Raw genomic sequence first — 19,342 nt, 5'->3', positions numbered from 1 at the left:
TCATATACAACCAACCATGTCGGATTAACGTGACTTGACTGTATTTGTTCTCCTGCCTGGGGCATTCAGTTTTTAATCCTAGATAAATCCCCTACATGTTTCAGTCATTTGAAGACATGGTAACATTGTGAATTACAGTCATGATAAGGGATTTCTTTCATATTTCACTCATACAAAAGTATATACCGTCAAGTCTCGTTAATCCAACACTCGTTAATCTGACAGTTGGCTTTATCCGACACTAATGACGGGAACCGATTGAATCACTGCTAATTAGACCTGTAAATCCAACAGTCTCGCACTCCGACACACCTAATTTACAATGAATTACCGAATTACAGGTCACATTAGAACAACTTTTGCGAACTTTGACCGTCCAATAAAATGACCAACGGGAAGTCAACATTAGCACCTAAGAAAGCAACTTTGTTGCTCTTTGCAGAACTCCAGACTACGCTTTCAAAAGTATTTTGAATCATACAGCTTGTAACAATAGTTTTGTGTTAAGCTTTAGAGGTTGCATTATTAAAAAACTTATTCTTATCACAATATAACATAACAATACGAATATTTCAGTTATAATTTTTTTATTACACTGGTTTCTAACGTTATCTATCGTGTAGTTGTCCGATTTTCAATCACGAACGTCGACAGTAGTTAATTTTGTTTCTCCAACATAATCACATGCACCCAACCATGTCAGATTAACGGGACTTGACTGTATTAATCTGTTTAGTTTTTTAAGAGGTAGATGTTGTGATTATAGTGTCAGCCATTCAACAGTGATCCTTCTGTCAGTGTAGGAACATTTGACATTAATGTGCATAACTTTACCTCCTGTGCATCTCCCTCTTTTGTTTGCGCTTTGCTATGACACTCATTTTTGGAAAATCTACCATGTGAAATAAGGCATGGATTATCATGTTCCTTATATTTCTATGTGATACAGTGAACTTGGCCAGTTTGATGCCGATATAATAAGAATACAAATGAGGACATTAACTTTGTATTGTCACTGCCATTCTTATTGTCGACAAATATAATTAAGTTCGAGATTTTTGAAAACCTCGTTGAAGGTTACTGATAAAATATTTCTTTACATTTGTAAGCTCATAACGTTAACGTTAAGACAACTGAGAGGGATATACAATACAGACAGGTTTGAGATCCCAGTGGCGTGTCAAGCTGAAGACAGTTTTTTTATTCTGCACATGAGTACAGTATGGCGAACCCATTCTTGGTGTCCCTTGGCCTGCTGTAATCTTGCTGAAAATGGCATTAAAGGACATTTATTTTTACAGCAGATGTAGACAGTGATATATGTATTTCTGTTATATCTTGTAAATGACATGTAGCATCTTTACATGAACCTCTGGCTGGCAAAGTTCACTGCCCCTATGAGATGAATGCTCTTTCCTTTGTGCATAGTGTTCTTAGACTTTCCTGTTGATTTTACCCTTTCTGTATAATGAACATGTTCTGTTTGTTTTCCTGTCTCGGTTTGAAGTAGATATGAAATATCTTGTAGAATTACTAGCTGATGCAATACCCCATGCTTTTGTGCCTTACAGAAACCATTTTCAAAACAGGTGAGCCTGTACCGAGTACTTGACCTTGGCCTTGACCCTGATTCCTGTCTCTCTCACACATATACTAAATATCTTTGTATCTCTGTATTCTGTGGTACTGTGGCATCATCTTGCTTGGGATCAGTTTGCCATTCTCACAATATGATCCCGAATAACCACCAAGACCGAGGAGTGAAGTCATATCACAAACACCTGGTGTCATTACTTTCTCTTTGTCATGAATTCAGGAGGACACCTGGGTATTTCTTTGGAAATTCCCTAAATTCTCTATATTTTCTGTTTGTAATCAATTTACTGAATTGCTATGAATGGGAGGTAAAAACTCAAACTCTTTGCACAACCAACATGACCAAGGCATTGTTTTACAAGCGATCTCAGCACTCGGACGTTTTAAAACCAATGTTAAAATATGGGCGTCACAGTTCTAATACTGAACTGTTTGATAGTCATTTCTTAGAAGTTGACGGATGACAAGTTAATTTGACTCATTTTATGGATAACAAATTAAGTTCTTAAATGCACTATTATTCCACTTTTGATATCAATACCGATGTAAAACAAAACTGAATAGTGTGACCATGGTTCAGAATGATACCTTGTGGGTGGAGGATTAACAACAATGCACATTCATGAGAGAGGTTAACATGAGTGGGTTAAATAAGAAACAGGAGGAATATATTGCAGCAACATGATGGCAGAGAACGCATGACGAGGAAGCCATTTAAACAGGAATAACCATATATTACATAGGTGGGATGGTTGGATAAGGAGTAGGTGGATGGGGTAAAATGGCTCAAGACTAGCTCTAATACTAAAATAACTTTGTGAACTGGGCCATTGACTGCTGTTTGACAAAGAAATTTGAGCACAATTTGACTGTCACAACATAGACTTACAATTATCCTAGTGCAAAGATGGTTTTGTAAACACGCCTTGGTATGTAGAAGCAGATGTGGTATGCATTGACTGCATGGTCACTCATCTTTCCCATCATCAGTTTGCTGTGATTTGCAAAAAGCTAAAAAACAAACATACTCACTCACCAACATTGAAACTGTGTAATGTGAAGTCGGTAAAGTATGCATCCATAGTTGGCTGATAACCTGGGTAGATGGAGATAGATGGCTCGATCATCAGGTCAGCAACGCACACCACCACATCGTGCTCAGCAAGCTCAGCCCTTTGTATGTCCTCATCCTCCTTTTTCCAGCTGCTCTACAGTAACAGCCTCTTTTTCCTGCTAAATAGTTATAGCAATGTGGTCTGGTGTGAAAGCTAGTGTGAGAGACAGTGTTTTTTGCAAAGCACTAACATTATTTATTTTACTTATTCAAGAAGAGTAGTAAGCTGTAAACATGGTTGGTGACACAATTTTTTCACTTTTTCAGCATTTCATGAATATTTATTTTTGTTCACTTCCCTCAGCACATATCTTCCTCTTGCAATTCAAAATATCCAAAGTTTAAAGGACCTGGATGATATCTACCTCTTGCAATTCAAAATATCCAAAGTTTGAAGGACCTGGATGACTTCAAACATGAATTCACCTTAATTGATATGTCAGAAATAATTGCTGCTACATATATATATATATAAAGTACCATCCAGCCCTTAGTTTCTTTCTACATGTACATCAAGTACACCCAGCCCTAGTTCTTGTGTATTAAGGAGGGTAATAATTACTGATGGTACAGCCCGTAAAACAGGAATGGTACTTTCAATAACTGTTTTCATATTCCACAACATTGTTTACTTAATAATTAATTATATTGATTGCTAAGTATTTTTGTAAGTGGTCAGTTGACATGGTGGCTGTGATGGTGGGTTGGTACATGTCGTTGCTGCTGCTGCACAAACTCTTCACTTCCTGAACTATTTGGAAACATAGGTTCCTTCAATCACTCATCCCACTTTTTTATGATCCTAGGACATGATCTCACATAGATGATACCTTAATAATAATAATAACAACAACAAGATCACAGAAGGCATGTTAAAATAGCATGACATTATTGCCCCATGTAGTGGAAGTGGATCAATCTGTATTGAGATTACATTCTCAACTCCATAGGGAGTATACATGTGTCTTCACAATGCGATACCTTGCATCTAAGTGATGTTTGAAAGTGTCCCAGTTCTTGTCAGTTGTACCTCTCTGTCCCTACAGGTGGCATGTGTAACTGTGTAACTGTGTGGCATTTTGGAATAGATATCCTTCAAATTGTCTCATCGGTGGCTTGGAGTATTGTGTGTCATCGTACTCCGATGGCTCGGGACATTGCTCTTAATATCAATCACTGGTTTGTTTGGTCCAGGCTAATCGTTCACAGGCCACTATCACAGAGCTGGAATATTGCTGGGTGTGGTGCTACACAGCAATAAAAGTTTCTCTTATCATGAAAAAGACATAATGTGTACATCCTCCACATCTCTATAATGTATTTTATAGGACTGCCATGTCTAGATATGTTATACCTACACTGATGTGAAACCTCAGTACATATCTGTTACTGGTTCTGTTTTATGGTGGATATGTGTAGGATGGAGTGTTGTTACTTTTAAATTTTTGTAAATCTGGTAATTTTTTCAGTTATATTTTCAGGTTTAGCGTCTAATCTATGTCTGTTTAAGCTCTGAACTAATGTGTATTTTCTTCCTCTGTGTATGCTAATCTGGGAGGGCAGGTGAAGGGACTGCACTTTCCTGGGATGCACAATCCTGCATTTTCCCAGTTTGTGCTTGACCGCAGTAAACGCTTGATACGCGTGGTGAGCTTGTCATGCTTCCACATCTCCGTGTTGTGTGTCTTCTCAGACTTCTTTCCTTATAGAATATGTACACAAAGTATTCCTTTTGTCGTGTTACTTGTCGCAGTGTGTGTAGCCTTGTGTTCACAATTTCTTTAAGTGACATTTTATATGTATTAGTGAAGACTAGAGTTGACTTGTAGAGTTCAATTTCATTATTCTTTCAATGAATATTCCAGTACAAGCTTGATAAAGCTTCAAACATCTGTATGATCAAGCTTGATGTGTCAATGAAAGGCATTTAGAAGTGATACACATTAAGAAGAAAATGTTTGGATGTCGACTATTTTATTATGAGGAACACATCGTTTCGGTGTATATGCATACTCCTTCATTCACCTGATCAAGAGGTAAGCATATAATCCGAAACGATGTGTTCTTTTAAAGAAAGGAGTTGACATCCTTAAATTCTATTTCTTTAGCTTGAGAAGGTACAAACATCTGTATGAAACATTGCATTGAAAGAATAAGGGAGTGGACATCCAGAAGCACATTCTGTCTCCATGTATATACATTATAGATTTTATTCAGTACAGAGTTATGTTGAAAGGATGATAGTCATACTTTGTTATATGTGAATGTTATGTAGCATGTCTGGTGTTCGTGTTTCCTTTGGGTTTTGAAGATAAAGATGACCATTTGTAATATATGAGTCTGTAAAAGTTTCATTACATTGTTGTTAACTGTGGCATAAAACAACAGTCATTCTTGTTCGGCGACCATAATGGTTCTATCAAGGTTAAAGTTGACATCAGTATGTCAGACTGTGCCAAAAGCTTTTGAGTCGGCTAGCCCCAACTTGGCTCTTGGCGTCATTGTTAAAAATTGTTATCCTATGGAGTCTTTTTAGCTGATGTTACTATTATTATCATTTTTTTTATACTTTGATGTTTTGCCATCTGTGTAAAAAAAGAAGTGTGAAGGTAGTCAGTTGAAACTTACATGGCTAAACTGTTTGAGATGCCAGGTGAGCTATGGTAGTTATGTATGATGATGAAGAATATGATTCTCATGACAGAAGTGTCAATAGGAAAGGAATCTTTTTTATGTGTATCCACAGCTTCCATGAAGTAATACCTCGCTTACGTGGGCTTTGTTTTCACAGTGAAGAGGTGGCTTGGTGGCCAAGTGGTCGTAACTGTGCAGATTATTGCCCTTTTAGCATGTCAGGATGAACTGGTCGTGGGTTTGAACCCCAGATTCACCCTGACTGTGATCTGTGTCTGTCAGCACCATTCCATGATTGTTAGGTTTCACCAAATCTACAGTTGAAAGTCTTGGTAACCTTGTGATTAGTGTATTACCAGCAGTCGTGTGTCTAGGTAACCATTGTCATGTATGTTGTCACTGCACCGATCTGCATCCGTCATGAACCTCCACAACATGGCATGTCATTGTTTGCTCACCACCAGTAGGGTCTGGGGCACCAGGTGTCCGTCCACTATTGTGCATGTGCAGGGTAGCATTGTCAGTGTAATATGGAGGTAATATATCAGCTTTAAAGTCAGATAAAATTATATTATTGTAATATTTCATACAGAAGTAGATGGGGATGTCTTTTGAAGATGTTAACTCCTAATGTTAATCTTGCCAATGTAATTGTCGAACTGTGAATAATTATTAGTAACACTCTGTTGGCTTTATGATGCCCTGTGTGTGGAGTTTCATGCTGTGATGTGTGTTTCAGATCCTGCGGCGCCAGGTCGTTGGAGTACGACGAATGGGATCCCATCCTCATCTGCCACACTGTAAGTACACAGACTCACCAGTCACTGGTGATGGAACGTTAAAAACAAGAAGAACAATATTCAAAAGCAACATTTAGTTGTTAGATATCAGTCATGGCTATATGTATCATTTCAAATTGCCAAATAGGAGCATGAGTGACACAGTTGTCAAAGGTGCTGCTGTTCCGTGTTGCGTTCCTTAGGTGTGTGTGTGTGTTTATGACTAGATCTGAGTGGAAGGGTTCAAATCCCCCGTCGATGTGTGTGTTTATGACTGCAGATCTGAGTGGCAGTGCTGATGGTAGTGTGAGGCTGTGGGAAGGTTCAAATCCCCCGTTGACGTGTGTGCTTATGACTGTAGATCTGAGTGGCATTGCTGATGATAATGTGAGGCTGTTGGAAGGTTCAAATCCCCTGTTGACATGCGTGTGTTATGACTGTAGATCTGAGTGGGAAGGTTCAAATCCCCTGTTGACATGTGTATGTTTATGACTACAGATCTGAGTGGGAAGGTTCAAATCCCCTGTTGACATGTTTATGACTACGGATCTGAGTGGGAAGGTTCAAATCCCCTGTTGACATGTGTATGTTTATGACTACAGATCTGAGTGGGATGGTTCAAATCCCCTGTTGACATGTGTTTGTTGTGACTACAGATCTGAGTGGCAGTGCTGATGGTAGTGTGAGGCTGTGGGAATGGGGCCACGCTCAACCTCTCACTGTTCTCAGACAACAAGGGTCCTTCCCCAAGGTCACCAAGGTGCTGTTCAATGCTCAGGGCAACAAGGTAAACATTCTTCATGTATTTCATCATTAAGCACTAAATCTAAATTGCTATCTGAACATGTGAAATAGACCTTTCACTGTACTGAAGTGATACCTTATGCCTCATTGGCCAGAGCATTTTCAGACTAAGGAAATACTTAACAAATAGATCATTCAGTTAATCTTGTCAAACAATATGTTTGTCTCATCTCACCTGAAAAAATCGTTAAAAGAAACACTTTGTCAAAAACGAGTTATCCATGTTTGATAGGTGTTTATGTTACTTAAAAAGCATAATACTCAGAGGAATAAGAAGAGATTGGCTAAAGGGGTAAAGTTGGGTATGATATTTGTTTAGTTTGTTTGACTGAGATATCTCCTGATACTAATTCTTCATGTTCTAGTGTTGTGTAAGCGACATAGAGGGATCCATCTGTCTGTGGCAGGTTGGCCTTGGCAGCAACTTCAACAAACCAATCATGGTAAGGGTTACCTAGCTCAGCTTATGGAAGTCAAAACACTGATAATATACATACTGAAAGACCTAGTTGACTACTGGATCACATTTTTAGGTGTCATGTGTGTGCACGAGCACACAATCTCCAGATTTATTCCAGTTTATCTCAAATGAAATGATGGTTGATTCCTTGTGTTTGAGAAGATGAAATAGTCCGTTTGTTTCATAACCTGACTTGATGTTTTTGACAACCTGGTTGCAGAGCTTGAGCTGTCACAACAAGACAACCAGTGACTTCACATTTGTGGGGTCATCAAGTCTGATAGCCACAGCGGGCCACTCATCAGAGAGCAAGAATGTGTGTCTGTGGGACACGTTGCTGCCTCAGCGTAGTGCTCTGGTTCACGGTGAGTGAGTGCAGGTGCTGGGTCACATGGTGGGAAATTCTTGAGGTTACAGGCAGTTTGTCTGAATGTGTTTCTGCTGCTGCCTCAGCGTAGTGCTCTGGTTCACTGTGAGTAGAGTGCAGGTGCAGGGCCACATGGTCAGAAACACTTGAGGTTACAGGCAGTTTGTCTGCATTTGTTTCTGCTGCTGCCTCAGTGTAGTGCTCTGGTTCACGGTGAGTAGAGTGCAGGTGCTGGGCCACATGGTGGGAAACCCTTTAGGATACCGGCAGTTTGTCTGAATGTGTTTCTGCTGTTGCCTCAGCGTAGTGCTCTGGTTCACGGTGAGTAGAGTGCAGGTGCTGGGCCACATGGTCAGAAACACTTGAGGTTACAGGCAGTTCGTCTGAATGTGTTTCTGCTGCTGCCTATAGTAGTGCTCTTGTTCACGGTGAGTAGAGTGCAGGTGCTGGGTCACATGGTCAGAAACACTTTAGGGTACTGGCAGTTTGTCTGAATGTGTTTCTGCTGCTGCCTCAGCGTAGTGCTCTGGTTCACGGTGAGTAGAGTGCAGGTGCTGGGCCACATGGTCAGAAACACTTTAGGGTACTGGCAGTTTGTCTGAATGTGTTTCTGCTGCTGCCTAAGTATAGTGCTCTGGTTCACGGTGAGTAGAGTGCAGGTGCTGGGTCACATGGTCAGAAACACTTTAGGATACTTGCAGTTTGTCTGAATGTGTTTCTGCTGCTGCCTAAGTGTAGTGCTCTGGTTCACGGTGAGTAGAGTGCAGGTGCTGTGCCACATGGTCAGAAACACTTTAGGGTACTGGCAGTTTATCTGAATTTGTTTCTGCTGCTGCCTCAGTGTAGTGCTCTGGTTCACGGTGAGTAGACTGCAGGTGCTGGGCCACATGGTCAGAAACACTTTAGGGTACTGGCAGTTGATCTGCAATTGTTTCTGCTGCCTCCATTTATGATTTTTCTCATGTCTACTATACTGAGTTTATTAACATAAGAAACTATCTTTACAAATGGACCTTTGGAATTCATCTTGACTTATTATGCAATAATGTTTCCATTGCATGTAGTAGTGTAGTTGTCTCCTTCACCCTCATGTACTAACATCATGAGGTAGTGGTCAGGGTGCTGTTGTACAAACAACCTTAGTGCTACAACTGTCATAAGTCTATGTTAAGGCATAGAAGTTACACTCACCTTAACGCTAAGATCGCTTAGTACAATAGCACTCTGGTAGAAGTCCATGTTAACCTAGCTGTACATGTCCATAATTTGCTGCTGTTATAGCTGTTTATCAGAACATGCAGGGACACTTACCCTTTGCAGCATGCATCAAACAATTCCAATCAAAATAAAACTGTTTATAGTCTGTAGTCTTTAATCACCAGAAATTGGTGCCAAAAGAAATTGGAGCTTTTAATGTGAAAGGTTTCGGGGACAGCTTGTTTAGATAGAACTTTAAAATCAGTTTTAAATTAAAGCTGTTGTTTGTTCCAGCATTCACGTGTCATGAACATGGGAGTCCTGCCGTCGTGTACGCCCCACAACACCAGATGCTGATCAGTGGGGGCAGGAAGGGAGAAATATGTATCCTTTCGTAAAGAATTGAAAGCAAGCTACCCTTTACTGATTCCTCCAAATACAGAATAAGACCCAAGTGCCCAGAAGTGCCCATATGTGTCGTATAATCAGCTACCCATTGCTTTGTTACTTTTGTCACTGGTCCCAAGACCGGGGTCCGATCCACAAAGTGTTTGTAGTGCTTGATGTTCGTAAGCCTGTGATAAACTATAAGTTACGATAGGTCATAAGGCTGCGATTGCTTCCTGTAAAATTTCTTTTGGTCTAGTAAGCTTAGCTAATAAAAATGAATTGACACTAAATCTACAGAAAATGTCAAGTGTTAGAGCTTTGAGACTCCAAAAGGGTTTGCAGAATGTCCTGATTGGCCTGTTCCTGTACCGATTACTGCATATTACTCAATGCCATAAAACATTCACTCACTCACTCTACACAGCATACACCCTTGAAAGTCTATTGCAATTAGAGGTTAGCTTTGTGGATAAAGTGTTTGCCCATCATCCCCGAGGCCCATGTTTGATTCCCAACATGGATACAATGTATGCAGCCCTCTGTCCTCTGCTGTGATTTCCCTGGAATAGTTCTGAAATCGGCATAGAAGCTCACTCACATGAATGATTATTTTCTTTATTATATAGAGTTCACATACACTTTGTTAATACACGTCATATTTTACCTGAAGATATTTTCACTCAAGATGTATGATGCACACATGAATTTAATGAAGCCATCAAGCAGTAACGACATCCTGGAATTCCTGAAGTAACTCTTCACCTCAATACATTACAATGGAAGTTCCATTTTACTGATGTGTATGTATTTTTTTTAAAACACATCATGTATTGGTTGAAATTCCATGTGAAGCTAAAAATAGCACTATTGTGTAATCATGTGTTGCAATTGAGCAGCGCTTGGGATGAATGCTTGATGACTACCTTTATGACACATTCCTCATTCTCCATAAGAAGAAAGCAGTTTCCTTAGCCTGTGTCAGGTATTTTTGACATGCGTCAGAGACAGATGCGACACACATTCCAGGCTCATGATGGACCAATCAAATGTCTAGCCATGGATTCAGAAGAGGAATACTTTGTCACAGGATCTGCCGAAGGCGATGTGAAGGTCAGGATTGTACTATGCTATATGCAGTTAAATGTAGAAAAATAACTTCTTTCCCATCTTAGTGTCAACTTTTCATGGTAAACAGATGGTCGAACATTTGCCAAATTTGACTAGAGGTTATAATCTTAAGGTAACTTGGAAGGTGATGCAGTGATTGATACTTTGATTGTAGATTTATTGTATTTAATGGAAGGCCAGAGCAATTTTGTTCCTTGTTTTACAGTTTTTTTATTTTCACCAAATTACATAATATATATGGAAAAAACATCAAAATATGTGTTTAGAGTAATAAGTTTAGTGACTAGATATATTACTGCATTGTGAATAACACTGTATTCTCTTGTATATATAATGCACATCCTACTTCCAAGAGTTAATACTGTCAAAATGTCAATTAATGATACATTTTGAGATCAGTAGTTGCTTGATGTAATTATTTCATGTTATGGAAATTGTTTTTAAATACTGTCAAAAATGTACAGTTGAAATAAGTCTTAGTCTGGTGTTACTATTCATTACTTTCACATTAACACACTCATCTGTAGAATGTGCAATCCGACATTTTCACATTCGAGTCCGATGATGAGTGCAAGTGCTAAAAGTGTATTGTGTGGAAAGTACACAAAATATTTGAAACACACTGATGATTGATAGGTGGGAATGTACCAGTTATTACAAGTGATTGATAATTAAAAAACGACCAAATCCTTAAACTCCTTAACAGTTAAATCAATATGTGATAATTATGCTTGAGCTTTTGTAGATGATCTTGTAATACTGTGACTGTCTTTCAGGTCTGGGGCCTAGATATTCACCAGCTTCTGTTCTCCTTTCCTGGAGAGCACAGCAAGAGCACCTTCTTCAAGAATGTGGGGTCCACGTCAGGTGTGGCCCAGGTTTCTCTGGGCCCGGGTCATCACCTTTTCTCGTGTGGCGTTGACGGTTCCATGAAGTTCAGGCAGTTGCCGGAGAAAGATATAGTTGTCCAGACCTGGCCGTCTTGACCAGCATGGTGATATAGACATTTGAAGGACATGGTCAAGTCATGTACACTCACTTGTATATGGATAATATAGAAAGTGGCATCACATAGACTGGAGGCTGAGGTTATGTCTGGCATTGAAACTGTGAGGGTAATTTAGCTAACCTTGCTGGTCACATGTAGTTCCATCAAACCAAGATGGTGTAGTGCAGTTCGAACAGGCCACAATGGTGATGTTTTCTCTCTGGCATAATTGACATTGTTTCCGAATTGGTGAGATCAGTGGTTTCCTAGTCATCTCAGATTATTTGATGTAGCTGTAGATAACTGAAGGTGATTGTGATTAGAACTGCGTATTAGCCCATTGTATAGGCTCCTTGTCCATCGTAAAGAGAAAGTCCTATATGTCAGACATTTGATGGTTTTAGTGTTGCTAGTGGACTAGTGGTACAACACTAGCTAATTATGACATGATTCCTATATATACTATATTCCTTACAACTTTCTAGCCAAGTTGTGTGTCATTGTGTCTTGCTGCGAAGTTTTCTATTGGTCAGATTTAAGAAGAGTTAGCAAGAAATGTGTACACAATTAAATGAGGTATTATGTTAGATGAATCTATTGAATTGTGTACTGTAGTGTTGGGAGTAAGTGTAGACAAAGCCCATTCGTTGTGCTTTAGGAATATAGTACTGAGTAAGCTGTTATGCACAGTTGTTGATATGTAAGGGGTGTACTGCTCACACAAGGCAACTTGCAGGGTTGTGATAAATAAGTTATATTTTACTTCATTGTATGATTTGGACAGTATTAGTCAATTGTTGTGTGTAACTTGATGTAACTGATTAAGAATAAGTCTCTTTGATAACTAGACATGATGTCCTAGAGAAGGTGCAAATGACACGAAATGGGAATAGTTATTGAAGAGTAGTTGGAAACTGGTAGTACCTATAAATGTAATGGCATAGTATATTCCTATCATTAATTTCAAAATTAACTGATTTAGTATGAACAATGTCTTGAATAATAATAATAATAATAATAATAATAATAATAATAATAATATAAAAAAAGTAGAATAAAGTAAAATACTTGTTTTAAAGTAGATTGAAGTGCCACTGCAAATAAAGATCATATTGGTTAATTAAGCTGGTATGCTTCTTAACACATTTTGATCCAATAGGCTACAGCACTGGATGCCAAAACGGAAACATTTTTCCTTCATGTTAATCTCCTGTGCAATAGGCAACTTACTGGTATGTCGAAACGGTTCTTTTTTATGGCCCGATTCAGTTACCTCATGTTGAACATTATTTCAATGAAATAGAAATGCATCTGTAATACAAGATGTGCAACACTTCATGTACACCCTGTTGGTTGAACACTGTTTACCGTTTTAAGGAATAAGTGTAGAATTGATATAAACCCTCATTATTGCTACCTACAGCATGTTCCTGTCCCCTCTTCTGTTTGTTTATATTATGTATATATTATAATACTCAGAAATATATTTTCTCCAATTAGTTCTATAATCTGTTTGACTTCAGTTGATGAAATGGTATGAACTGCTAGTGATTTCCATCGCTCTATTTGATCTCACGTGCAATATATTGTAAATACAGACACCAGTGTATTGAGTTGCACATGTGCTGTGTACAGATTTGAGGTGATGTGTGCACTCATTTCTGGGCCAGTTGGGTTCAACAGTAGAGAGTTCTCCGGCAAACTTTCTAGTCATTTGTACAGAATTTCTTCACTCTCTTCTTGTATTTTATTCTCTGTATTCTTTTATATCCCTAGATTTTATTTTGTCTGTATATTTTATATAACAATGCTCTCACCCATGGAAATTATTCTTCTGTTTAAGCTCAACAACCATACTCTTCTTGATATAATTGTATACAGTTTAGAAAGTTCTTTGTAAAATTTTATTTAATATTTGATGACTAAATATTAGAGTGATCCCCCTTTTCCCACCAGTCGGCCATTTTGTTATCATTTTCATCAGGACACAGTATAGTGGGACCGTGAGTATTATTGACTGAAGTATCTAATAAACGTCTATGTGTTTTTTCATTGTAGAAAGCATAATAGAATCTGTTATACATGTTTGTAAGATAATATGTGTCACTTTTTCACAGGATGTGAGGTGTTGCCCTTACTGTGCAGGATTTGTTATGGTGTTTTGTGATCTGCACCTGTTCGGATTGTGAGTCACTGTTACTTGTACAGACCAAGTGTTCATGTAGAAGAATACTAGTTGTTAACTAGATGTTTATCAACAATAGAAGTGCATCCCGTATTGAAACATCAAATAAAACAGGAATTAACGAACATATTTGAGTTGGAAGTCGGAGAGAAATTAAGTAACATTCAATCACTGATCCAGAATCAGGTATCTAGTTTGATGTCAGGTATCATGTCTGTCTATCAAGATACATCAAAATCATAGATCTGCCTTTCATCTCCAATCCATTCTGACTTGTAGTTTTGATATAGTGATATAAGGATATGTATCAGTTTGAAGTACAGTCTGTTCTATAATCTTCTATTCAGTTTGATATACAATCTTGTACACAGTCTGATTTATAGTCTTATATACAGTGTTATTGACGTTCTGTTATATGGTCTTATGTACAGTCTGTTATGTACAGATTGTTATTTAGTCTTGTTTACAGATTGTTATATAGTCTGTTATGTAGTCTGTATACATTCTGATATGGGGTATCATGTACAGTCTGATATATGGTCTTATATACAGTTTGATGTATGGTCTTTTATTTGGGCTGATATATGGTCTTCTATACAGTCTGGAATATGGTCTTATGTACAGTCTGGAATATGGTCATGTACAGTCTGGAATATGGCCTTACATACAGTCTGGAATATGGTCATGTACAGTCTGGAATATGGTCCTATGTACAGTCTGGAATATGGCCTTACATACAGTCTGGAATGTCTTATGTACAGTCTGGAGTATGGTCTTATTTACAGTCTGGAATATAGTCTTATGTACAGTCTGGAATATGGCCTTACATACAGTCTGGAATATGGTCTTATGTACAGTCTGGAATATGGTCTTATTTACAGTCTGATATATGGTCTTATGTACAGTCTCATATATGGTCTTATGTACAGTCTGATATATGGCCTTATCTACAGTCTGATATATGGTCTTACGTACAGTCTCATATATGGCCTTACATACAGTCTGACATATGGTTTTACGTACAGTCTGATATATGGTCTTACATACAGTCTGATACATGGTCTTACATACAGTCTGATATGTAGTCTTACAGTCTGATATATGGCCTTTCATACAGTCTGATATATGGTCTTACGTACAGTCTGATATATGTCTTACATACAGTCTGATATATGGTCTTATGTATAGTCTGATATATGGTCTAGAGTGAGTATTAAATGCACATGCAGAACCTGTCGCTCCATATCCTATTACAAACAGGTTGTTCAATATCCTTTTTGGGTTTATGATAGTTCTCAAAACTAGAAAGGATGGAAGCATCTCTCTCTATGTCATCGCCTAATAGCTGCAGGTGAGCCTTCAGATAGGTGATAATGAAGTAAGCATCTCTCTATATATATCATTGTCTAATAACCTCAGGTGCACCTTCAGATAAGTGATAATGAAGTAGGCATCTCTTTGTATTTCGATGTCTAATGGTCCCGGATGTGTCCTCCTGATAGGTGATAATGAAGTAGGCGTCTTTTTGTATATCGATGCCTAATAACCCAAGGTGTATCCTTCTGATATGTGATAATGAAGAAGGCATCTCTTTATATATCGATACCTAATAACTCCAGGTGCACCTTCAGATAGGTTATAATGAAGTAGGCATCTCTTTGTATATCGATGCCTAATAGTCCTGGGTGTGTCCTTCTGATAGATGATAATGAAGTAGGCATCTCTTTATATATTGATGCCTATTAACCCAAGGTGCGCCTTCAGATAGGTTATAATGAAGTAGGCATCTCTTTGTATATCGATGCCTAATAGTCCTGGGTGTGTCCTTCTGATTGGTGATAATGAAGTAGGCATGTTGTTATATATCGATACCTAATAACCCAAGATGTATACTTCTGATAGGTGATAATGCCCTCTGAAAGGATGTAATCAACAATTGATCTGTATTGTGGATACACCTAGTGTAGTTCTTTATGTTTGGTAGGCTGTACTTATTTATCCTGTTTTGTATATAGTTATTAAAGTAAGGATGTATGCCACATGATCTGAATGAGTGGGATCTGCATCCATGATGCATATGTTCAAGGCTCCATTTCAAGGTTGTAAACTTCTGTTGTTAATTCTGTGATACTGTGTGAGAGTTAAAACACTGAGTTTCTACACCAGATGCTCTTGTATGATGTGAGTTGCTGGCTGCTCTACGTGTTGATGTTAACATTCTGGTTAAAATACAGGTTAACTTTGAATGAAAATGTTGATATCTTCATGAAAAATTATGACAGTGATTGATTCAAGTTTTATGATTTTTTGTTCTTATTGCAACTTCATTGGATTCAATGACATCATCACCAAGACCACAAAGAATATGTACCAGTCCTTAAGGAAACTATTTCAATTATAGTAATTGAACCAAATTGCGATAGTCAAGTTCAATTCAACAGGGACATGTTTATTTGAATTGTTTAATATGGGAGAAGCATGCAATGGAATTAGATGTTTGTGTTCTGTGAAATGATGCCCAAGTTTGTTACCTGGTTAACAATTTGTTGTTAAGCAGTGGATCCACACATGACAACCAAATGGATTTGACAATCTGTGAAATTGTCTCGAAAAAGCTACCACCAACTGAATGCTAGTTTAATATTAAATGTCACTTACCAGATTGGAAGTGCAAATGCAGCAGGCACAGGTTGAATCCATCAAGGTGAGATTAAGTTTACCTTATACAGCTGTAGCTTTAAGATTGATGTGCATGGGTTGATTAAGACCTGCACCACTCTAGGCTTTCCTCCCACTTTAAACTGAAATACTGTTCAAAGTGGCTTTAAACCAGTCTCACTCACTTTTAAGAAGGACATTATAATGCTCCAACATCTGATTCCATGTCCAGTCTTGGCCTAGACATTGTAAGGAATGTCCCAGGTGAAAATGAGATGGTGTCTGTATGTAGGGTAATCATTAACTGCCAAATTGATACACATACAATTTGTGCAACTAGAAATAACAATATGATTTTGAATCATTGTTTGGACTGTCAATTGTCTTGAGCCTGGTACCCCTTTAAGGGTAAATGTCTGGCATTGTATGTCTACGTGCTGAACAGTGGTCAAACTAAGGTATGAAAATCATGGAGTCCTTGTCATCACTTTAATATTAGAAGTTGAAGATTTAGGGGGTCAAATACAAATTCTACAGGTAAAATCTCTAGCACCTCCCTTAATTTCAAACACTGATGTATCAGGGTTAAGTGTGTGAGCATTACACTTGTTCCTTATTATAGATGTAGCTCTAATTAAGAATGTGGAGTGTTTTGGTTTGTCCACTATTATCAGTTTTGTGTTTGAATACTGAACATAATTCACACATATGTAAATGTTTGACTGCATAATTGTTGTTTCACGTCTACAAAATAGCCCCAGATGTACATGAACTCTTAACTAGCATGGTTCCAGAGAAGATGCTTTCTTAAATTCTAACCATCATGCCAGCCTATTAGCCTATGATGTTTCTTTAGTATCTAACTTCATTAACCTCCACATTATTTGTTCCATTCATACATTCATCAGTTGGTATCTGAAGCTTGGTGTAAGTCTAGCACCTCTGTATGTGTACTTTTTCTTTAATATGTGTATCAGTTGAATGTCTATGCATTGTTTGCGGTCACAAAATTGCATTTTGAGTAATGCCCAAGTACTCAATATTGTTGAAATAGGGCATGTAACCTTGAAACAATGTAAGTTTATTAAACATATGCTTTTGGGAATTTGCATAAAGAACAATCAATAATGTTGACCAAATTTTAGCTACATCTGACACTTCCTTTTTAAGTCAGTTACTTATGTAAGGAATCTGTGTACAGAGTGTGTAGAATACTTGTTCTTCGATAGGTAACACAACACCCAGAGGTATTGATACATCTAGTTTAGAGCTTTATCCCATGTAGATTGGAACCTTTTCATTCCAATTTAGTAATATTTTGTAGTATAAGGTGATTTTGACTCAAATTATTGTGCTATGTAAATCTTCAGAGTCATAGTGAAATGAATTTCATATATTCGTATAACCTTTCTTTTTACATTTCTTGCACTTCATTTGTGTGAATTTACATATCTATTATTGTGAGTATTACACTCATGTTTTGTCTATATGTATTTATGATTGTCAGAAAAGAATTTTTGTGTTTAATATTGTACTATTGCAGAGATTTATACAGATTTTAATTTGTTTTATGTTTTATTTTCATTTGTATAGATGGGTATTGAAGGGTGAAAAGACCATGCTGAAGTATAATACAAGTGTTTGCAATATAGGGTTTTATTGATACTAAACATGTTGACCACTTCATTCCTTATACCACTGTTTCTGTTGTATTTGCAGAGGACTGATTTGACTATTTGTGTATATGTTGGTACAATGTGTATATTAAACTACAACAGTGTACATAGTTGTCCTGTTGTTCTCTTGTACACAGCGGTAGTCATGTTCCTTGTTGTGTGTCCTGACACCATTCAGTTCTATTACAGAGAATGCTTCAATCGTATATTGCCAGTTATGAATGAAAACGCAATTGTGATCAATTAATTGATTAAAAAGGTAATTTATGGTTAAGCAAAGTGTTGTTTTCATTTATTTTCGCTTATACAATCAGTTGTTTGTTTTGGACCTTTAAGTGAGCGAGAATATTACACAGCATTTTTAGCAAGCACAAAGTACCTTGCAACACTTCTCAAAACTCAAGTATTATACTTATCTGACACCACAGTGCACTTTGCGTGAGGCGTCTTCTCTATTGCATCCCCCTGCTCATCCCTCTCTGTGTCCCCTTCCTTCAAAAACGTCTTCAGCAGTTGGCTTCTTCCACAATGGCGCCATTTATCTGTTTGTATTATTAATTGCTTTTATCTTATTTTCTGTCAAGTCAATAAATTAATAGAACAAGATACGAAAGTTTGGGTTGATAGGAAAGTATTTTTCTTTCACACCACTGTCCAATTAATATCAAGTATCTGCTTCATGATATATTTACAAGACTTCTATAATAGCAAAACTACCCACCTGAAACCATGAATATGACCAGATCAAGACACAAATCCATCTCCAATTTCCCCAGCAGGAAAGCTGAAAGGGCAACAGACATACAACGGTGTATGGTTGGTGTTTATGGAGATGGAGCTCCCAATTATTCAACAATTGCAATTCGGAATTCAAGCACGAATGTGGAAGCCTTGGATGCGATCTAAGGCCTTGAAGACAATCCAAGTACTCCATGATGTCCTGGTTGCTAGAGTAGAAGTCTTCATCATGCGAGATGATCGTATCAAGATAGATGCAACCGTGAAAGAGTGTACAATCTCTCATGGCAGTGCTTCAACAATCATTCTCGAAGTTTTGTGAATGTCTGAGATGGGTTCCTCGAAATCTTAGCGTGTTAGATCAGCGAATGGAGGCGAGAGCTCCTAGAGTTTGTATGACAAGGAGCCAACTTCCATGCACGGCAGGTTACAGGTGGCCAATAGATGCCTGCATACGAAGAAGAGTGGAAGCACCATGCGTCCCAAACGCCAAAGAAGTGTCACACTCAACCATCAGCTGGGATGAAAAAAGATTTATCTTTGACCATATACCCTCTAAATCAACAATCATGCTGATTGATGCCAACCTTAAGTCATACGAAAGGAGAGGAATGTTAACAGTTGGACT

At 37.9% G+C, this 19,342-nt stretch overlaps 1 protein-coding gene across 7 annotated transcripts in view; it reads left to right on the top strand.

The window, feature by feature from the left end:
* LOC139479553 (dmX-like protein 2) overlaps positions 1-18,229 on the top strand; it is a 110,326-nt gene extending 92,097 nt beyond the window's left edge. For 4 of the 7 annotated variants that reach the window (XM_071262427.1, XM_071262398.1, XM_071262405.1 and 1 more), the window contains 8 exons: positions 4,274-4,357; positions 6,084-6,144; positions 6,780-6,910; positions 7,293-7,370; positions 7,608-7,752; positions 9,246-9,335; positions 10,324-10,451; positions 11,246-18,229. In XM_071262427.1, the coding sequence (XP_071118528.1) occupies positions 4,274-4,357; positions 6,084-6,144; positions 6,780-6,910; positions 7,293-7,370; positions 7,608-7,752; positions 9,246-9,335; positions 10,324-10,451; positions 11,246-11,455 (927 nt within the window). In that variant the 3' untranslated portion in view covers positions 11,456-18,229. Of the gene's footprint in view, positions 1-1,571; positions 1,590-4,273; positions 4,358-6,083; positions 6,145-6,779; positions 6,911-7,292; positions 7,371-7,607; positions 7,753-9,245; positions 9,336-10,323; positions 10,452-11,245 lie in introns of all 7 variants that reach the window. The other 3 variants (XM_071262434.1, XM_071262419.1, XM_071262413.1) reach the window with 2 other exon arrangements.
* The last annotated feature ends 1,113 nt before the right edge of the window (positions 18,230-19,342 follow it).

This window comes from Haliotis cracherodii, unplaced genomic scaffold (assembly GCF_022045235.1).
Source record: "Haliotis cracherodii isolate W230 unplaced genomic scaffold, xgHalCrac1.p SCAF_1, whole genome shotgun sequence".
Classification (NCBI taxonomy): Eukaryota; Metazoa; Mollusca; class Gastropoda; order Lepetellida; family Haliotidae; genus Haliotis; species Haliotis cracherodii.
Note: the sequence above shows the minus strand (reverse complement) of the source record. Positions and strands in the feature narration are given on the sequence as shown.